The sequence below is a fragment of the Nylanderia fulva genome, unplaced genomic scaffold, assembly GCF_048542155.1.
Source record: "Nylanderia fulva isolate GAGA-0341 unplaced genomic scaffold, ASM4854215v1 Scaffold15, whole genome shotgun sequence".
In the NCBI taxonomy this organism is placed as follows: domain Eukaryota; kingdom Metazoa; phylum Arthropoda; class Insecta; order Hymenoptera; family Formicidae; genus Nylanderia; species Nylanderia fulva.
In genome coordinates this window covers 352,551-359,818 of record NW_028189730.1, presented here as the reverse complement: position 1 = coordinate 359,818, position 7,268 = coordinate 352,551, and the positions used below count along the sequence as shown (strand labels likewise).

The 7,268-nt window shown below is 30.8% G+C and overlaps 1 protein-coding gene and 1 pseudogene across 2 annotated transcripts; one reads left to right on the top strand and one right to left on the bottom strand.

Annotated features, from left to right (window-relative positions):
* Positions 1-1,240: 1,240 nt before the first annotated feature.
* mEFTs (elongation factor Ts, mitochondrial) lies at positions 1,241-3,146 on the top strand. The gene is made up of 4 exons (XM_029308798.2): positions 1,241-1,362; positions 1,868-2,020; positions 2,106-2,643; positions 2,729-3,146. The coding sequence occupies exons 2-4, from the start codon at positions 1,868-1,870 to the stop codon at positions 2,950-2,952; spliced, it is 915 nt and encodes a 304-aa protein (XP_029164631.1). The 5' UTR covers positions 1,241-1,362; the 3' UTR covers positions 2,953-3,146.
* Positions 2,630-4,590, bottom strand: LOC114935899 (uncharacterized; annotated as a pseudogene). The gene is made up of 4 exons (XR_014924208.1): positions 4,500-4,590; positions 4,324-4,424; positions 3,939-4,161; positions 2,630-3,630 (listed from the first exon to the last, which is right to left on the bottom strand). The product of XR_014924208.1 is annotated as an uncharacterized LOC114935899 (transcript).
* Positions 4,591-7,268: the final 2,678 nt, after the last annotated feature.

Below are 7,268 nucleotides of genomic sequence, written 5' to 3'. Positions count from 1 at the left end.
TACGATAAATCTAAAGCAGATTTGTTTAAAATGTTAAACTCTTGCTGAGAAAAAACACTACACTTAATATAATTCAAATCGTTTCCTTGCAAATGCAATTATTTCACTAATTTTATTAAATTAATTAACTTATCGTAAAATAATACAAGTGAATAAAATGCTATAATAAAAATTTATTAGAAAAATTTATAATAGAATTAATTCAAAATATTGTTAATCATTAAAATAAATATTCACGTAATGTCAAATATAATTAAACTTTTAAATCATTAGGTACCTGAATATTTATTTTAATTTAATAACTTTAATAATAATTTTAATTGTTATATAGAAATAAAAATGTTTAGAATTTTTTGAAAATATAAATTTACAAGAAATTAAAGCCAAATTTTTTCTCTGTTTTTTATACCTGCGAAATTTCTCTTCGCGAAGACGTTTTGCAGTGTAAGAACTCTCATGAAATTTTTGCACCTTTCCTTTCATCCTGATTAATTCTTCTCTTTTTCTTTTACATCTTTTAGGACTCATCAGATCTGATGGCAAGGAAAATAGTGGCTCCACTTTTATGTCGAGGATCTTTGGTACTTGAATCGTATCCTCAGATCGACATTTTCGTATTTTCGTTTTCTTCGTGTGAGAACTTTCCATATTTAATCGTAATTATTAGGACAATTAATGTCGCGAAACGATATCAGATTTTCAATATCTCTAGAAAATATAAATAATAAAATCATTAAACTATAAAAATGTAGGTAATTTTATTTTATTTTTTTATATAAGATATTTTTTAATTATATATACAGAATAAGATATTTTATATATAATAATAATTAATTGTTTTTGAATAATAAAATATAAAATCTATACAAATATTATAATACATAGAAATCTATCAGATATAAGATATAAGATTTTTTTAAAGTTAAATATTTATAAAAATGTATTTAGAACATATAATAATTTTATATAAATTTGTTAATTGTTTATATTTATAAACTACACCAAGCTTTAATTATCTTGATCTATAATTCTCACTTTTATTTTTATGATAAAAAACAATGTTTTAAAATAATAATATATTATTATTTTGAAACATTTTGTATATTTAAATGTGTTATAACAATTATTTTTAAGAATATTTTGTAATAATATTTTGATGAAATAAACACATAGTAAATTTGCATCGCTTTTGAATAGCCCGCTCTTTTAAATGACGTAACAACTACAGGGGTACCATCTATATTCTGTATCGTCACTCTAACCTCTAATACACGGTGATACACGGCGAGTGTTTGTTTCACTAAAGGTTCGCGATATAGATTTAAAATTGGAAAATAATCGCAATTTCTCACAAATATTAAGGTATTTACATCTCACGAAATTACTTTTTAAATTAACTTGAGTTTACACGACTACACGTGTCTTCGATAGTCAATCGCGTTCCAGAATCTGCGGTAAACGCAAACTGCATTTTCGATCGCAGTTTCTAGGCAACGTGATTGATCGATTCAATGTAATTGAATCTCGTGAATGTCCTAATTAAAATAATTTTGCTTTCGCGTCTCTCGCCCTTTCACTTTTTAGTCAAAAGCAATCTTATGTTTCGCATGCGATTTTTAGGTTATGTTCTAGATGGTAAAATCAACTACATTCTAAATATCGTTGCAGTTTGAAATTAAACAACTTATGTAATTTTTACAGTATATTTTACGAAAGATTAAATTTTTTCATGGCATAACATTTTGTGTTTCACACTTGTCAAATAATAATTAGCATTTGTAGCTTTAAGATATTGCAATTAATACATTATTATTCTTTTAAATAATTTACTATTTGTAATTAATATAATGTTGATAATATATTCTAGATGATTCCAGCCCAGATATTCCGTTTAATTCACAGAAACAGCTTGCTATATACGTCAAAGAAATCTCCATTACAAAAGCTGCGCAGAAGGACTGGTTATACTTTGCAAAATTGCAAGAAAGCTCTGCAATTATATGAGAATGATCTAGAAAAGGTAAAAGACATAGGATTATTTACGCATGCACTTTATAGTTCTAATTGACTAAACGATGGAATCTCTTAGTCCTCTCTTGCTTTAGGCTGAACAATGGCTGAGAGAACAAGCGCAACAGCATGGCTGGACACAAGCGGCCAAATTGGAAGGCCGTAATACTAGTCAAGGCCTTATCACAGCGATCATTGACAAACAATATGCTGCATTGGCAGAAATTAATTGTGAGACTGACTTTGTGGCACAGAACAAGAAATTCCATGGTCTCGCAGAGAAAGTAGTTGCTACTGTACTGAATCATGTAAAGTCCTATGGAGTTCTGAATGAAGTGCAGCGAAATGTATTCTATGCAGACAATCTCAAAGCTTTAATCGCTCCGGATGGCAAGACCCTCGGCGATCATTCCGCTCTAACCATTGGCGACGTAGGCGAGAATATCAATTTGAGACGCGCTTTGGCCATCAGTGTACACTCGCCGCACATGATGGTATTTGGTTGCACACATCCGACGCCCATGAATCCTATACCTGTATCCTTTGGCAAATATGGTGCCCTTGTCGTTGTTAAACATAAGAATAAGGAGGATATACAACAAATGAGCATGCAACTCTGTCAGCATATCATTGGTAAGTTTTATTTATCACAAAGGTAATCGAAAAGAGAAATTGGAAAGAAAGACAGGGAACTAATACTTTATTTATTTTTTCTCAGGTATGGATCCGCAAAAGATTGGGAATCCACTAGTGGACGAGCCGCATAATAATGTAGACGAAGAGCCTTGCATGCTCTATCAAGAATTTCTGCTTGATCCTTCTCTTTCTGTACAACAATTGTTAATGGAGACGGAAACTGATATCGTCGATTTTGCACGCTTCGAGGTTGGTGAGAATTTCGACGAAGAGCCAACGATAGAGCACGTTCAAACTTGCGGGTAAAATCAATTTCAATATTCTTGAAGAATCATTATCCGGCTTTTTCGATTATTTTTCGCATTTTCCATTAGTAATAATTTTTATGATAATATTTGATGATAATGACAGTTATTTTTATTGTAAAATAAGGAAAACTGTTATCCGAAAAAACCATTTACATAATTAATATTCAATAAAAAAAGAATAGAAATGTTAAATCTTATTGCTATGTACAGTGTATTATGTGTAAAAAAATAGAATAGATAATACCTGTAGTGTAAAATCTAAAATTATTATTTATATCTCGTTCCTTTTACTTTATATTAAAATAACTTTTGATATACAATTTCCGAATTTCAATTACAGTTTAAATATTAACGTGACTTAAATTATTAATTCTTTTTAATACTTGTATTTTATTGATATATATTATTTCATTAATTAATATTACCAAAATTATCCATAAGAATGTTTAAATATATTTATATAAAAAAAAAGAATCTAAAAATTTATGTGTGCATCATCGGGATAAAAAAAAATACACTACGAAAGATCTTCACGATACAAAGTGTTGGCAGAGGCGATAGCTTGATTCGCTTTGGTTCTTCTTATTCTTCTCGCAAGCCTCACCGATTTCCACAACCACATCCGGGAATCTTTCTTCCAGTAAGGCGCGATTTCCGCTGGAGAATGCCTCGTACCCTGCAGGATAAATTTTTTGTTGTACAGTCTTTAGGATAATTAAATTTCATATTTAAATAAAATTATAATATAAATAAAATATAAATTCAATATTATAAAATTGATTATTTTTAGGAGTTATTAAAAATTAATCTCTTTTAATTTTCCGCTTTTTGTCTTGTATACTTATTTATTTTTAATATTATATTCTAGATGTAATAAATTTATTTATTTTTAAATCTCCTTGAGAGTACTAATGTTAAAAAAAATTAATTGATTATTCTCTCTAAGAATTAATTAATCATGGATATAAATCAGGATGTCCTTACCTGGAAATTTAAAATTTCCATTCCCTGGACCACCAGTTGAAAAGATGATATTTCCCTCGTCTTGAAAACTAGGGACGTTGTCCTCTGGCTCGGAATCATTAAAATAATCCGTTTGTGCGTCGCTCGTCCTAAGTTCTGGAAGCTCCTTGTTATTCGTCTCAAGTTCCAGATTCTTCAAAGCGGACGTAAAGTTTTTAATATTCTTGCAAGATCCAATCTCAACCTAAAAAAAAAAAAAGATAAACTTATTAAAAATGCGCAATTTTATAATTTTTTATTTATCCATTTTATATCAATCAATAAAAAAAAATAATTTATGTGAAGTAGCTAATTTTTCAATGTTTTCGAAAATTTATTTTAATCATAATCTTTTTTATAATTTTACCTGAATTCCTTGAGAGCAAACGTTACAGTCCAAAGCGACAGCGGCCACAGCATCCTTCTTGGTCGCGGGATGATCGTTCTCATTCCACTTCAGATTTTCAACTATCCAGAAAGAAAGTGCACGTTGTACGTTATAAAGGGGGTTCTCGCAAGAAGCATGTCTCTACGTCGATATACCGCTCGACTGATCCGATTCCTCGTTTTGCCAATCCATCGAAGGATCTCCGCGTCGTCGAAGGGTGGGAAGACGGAGTCACCTCTTTGACATTTGTCGACGAAGCCCTCATCTCTTTGTCGCAGTCTCCTGTCATTGAAAAATGTGCGCCGAGCGCACTTTGTTTCAAGACTCGGGTCGAATCGCATTGATGTCTTTTAAAATATTTTTTATAAATTTAATATTTAAGTGTTTTTTTTTTAAGCTATACGCATTCTTATTTTATCTTAGAGAACTTAGAAATTTATTTTTTTTTAATTTCTATATAATTTCATTCTGTTTATTGTATAAACTTTAATTAGCACAAGTTTTAATTTTGTTATAAGCTTTAATGATTAGTTAATTAGTATTTTTTTTTTTTCATTCGAGAATAGAATAGATTGCAGTAATATTTATTAAAATTTTGTCTCTATCGAGATACAATATTGTCTTTATGCACACCTTCCATTTCATTTAATTTATATTTTAATTAACATATACAATATTAACAGCGAAGCATTAAACAAAACGAGATTGTATCTCAATTATACAATTTTTATTTTCTAATGATTACATTCTCATTTTTTTAAATCTTGATATCTTGCTTCTAGATTCAATTTATAATCAACTTTATATTCCATATGCAAAATTTTACTTTGCACAATAATTCTTTTATATCCCCTTACTTCCTGTTATCTCGATTCTCTTTAATTTTTCGCGTGTGTTTATAAAAAAATGCATTTAACATACGACGAAACGAGCGGAACAAACCGCGCTCGCGAGGGGCTCATTACATGTTCTAGGACGTGTAATAAAACCGCTTGCGCTCTATCTATCCGTAGCGAAGTAACGTTGGAAAGGCAGTGGAGGCTCAGGGAACAGGTGTGCGTGCGTGCTGCGTGTTCAGGCTCAGGTGAGATCGCCATCGCCGGGGCCCGAAGCGGCTGCTGTTGCCGGTCACGGCTGGCCGGCCGGAGTTCCGGGGCCCACTTCCGGACAGCACCGGTACGGTCTCTCCTTTTCAGTCGGGAAGAAGTATCAGTTGTTCGCAATATACAGTTAGCCGTCGTACACGCATCATACACGAAGAGAGAACCGAGTGTATCCTTGCTCCTTCGCGCGTGTCCTCCGCGAGGTAGAGGTGGCGTTTAAATGGACCCCGATTGCCGATGATGTCCGCGATAGCGAGAACAATGGATTTCCCCAGGCGGGTGAGTGTGATCATCCAAGGCGAGTTTGATGATGATGGTGATGAGAAACGTGAGTGCGAAGCTTTCAGAATTTTCCGATCAAAAGGGGGATCAATCTTGCGCTCACGTTGAATTTCTGTCAGCTGTAAATATAGAATAGATATGTTAGAAGTAGTTTTGAAGGATATATTTCGAGTAAAAAATATATATACTTCTTATTTTTAGCTTTTTAAAAGCTTCTTCATTTTTTAAAGGTGTCTTAAATTTTTTTTAAATTTAATTTAATTAAGAAATATCTGTTTTTTCGTTTGATTTTTTTCTCTGTTATAATTAAGAAAACATTTCTTCCCCCTCTTTTTCCGTATATTTCTGCTCTGTTTAATGCTCGCATAATCACAATTAATTAAGTAGGCAACTAGACTCACAATTATACATTATTATGAAAGAAGCAGACAGAGAAGATAAAAAATAATGGAAAATTGATAGAAATAAGAGATAAGGAAAGAAAAAATTGTGTAGTGTTAACAAGATTTCAAGTAATGTTAAAAATAATGAACTAATTAACGGTGGACTGAATTAAAGTGATTTAAAAAAATAACAAGATATATTTTACTAATATTAAATAAAATTGGATATATAAATTTTGATTACTTTTGTAGAAAATTATATTCTATTAATTTATAAATTCAATTCTTTAGATATCTTTAAATATTTATGTCTAAATTATTCAGATATTTATTTAAAAAAAAAAACAAACCAAATTACACATTTTAGTACTCCCAAATTTTATATTGTAATGTCAGCTCTTTTTTCATCTATTATATATTAAATATAAGTAAATCATGCAAAAAAATCATCCTTTTTATGAAGATTTTCGCAACTAATGCGATCAAACGACAGCAAATTTTCACCTTTTGACGCAATTCTCATGTAAAAACGCGCATGCGGGTGGCAGTTGCGATTTCCGGTCTCGCAGTGACGGTAATCGTCGCGGATGATGCCTAAGTCACGCGTGTGCGTGCGTACGTGCGTAAAAGTATGTAAGGTGTGAGTATATAAATGAGACTCATACATACAACATACATACATACATACATACATACACACAACAGAGAACAAAACCGGCACAATGCCGCGACGTAATGGGCCCCGTCTTACCGGGATCCGATGTGGTTACAGGTCAATCAACTCGAGACAAAGACAATAAGCGACAGAAAGTTTCTGATTTAGAGAGGATAAAATTAAAAAATCGCACATTATAGTTGTACTATTATTTAAATTAAAATAATAGTAATTTAGAATAATCCATGATAAAAAAGTATTTAAAAAATGTATCCTTGTTTAATTTATCCACAAGTATTATGCAGATATTATTAATATTATACATTTTCCGTATCACTTGAGTGAAATTTCCATATGACATAATTTTTTGTTATGAATGTTATATTGAAAACGAAAATAAAGCTATATTGCTGAGTTTTAATTATTAAACAACTAACTTAATAATTAATTAAGTAGATAATTAAAATAAGCAAAAATAATTATTAAATACCTGAATTAAAT

Coding starts and splice junctions, on each gene's coding strand:
- mEFTs (XM_029308798.2), top strand. CDS start 1,868: ATGATTCCAGCCCAGATATTCCGTTTAATTCACAGAAACAGCTTGCTA. Junction 2,021..2,105: donor ATGAGAATGATCTAGAAAAG/GTAAAAGACATA, acceptor CTCTTGCTTTAG/GCTGAACAATGGCTGAGAGA. Junction 2,644..2,728: donor ACTCTGTCAGCATATCATTG/GTAAGTTTTATT, acceptor ATTTTTTCTCAG/GTATGGATCCGCAAAAGATT.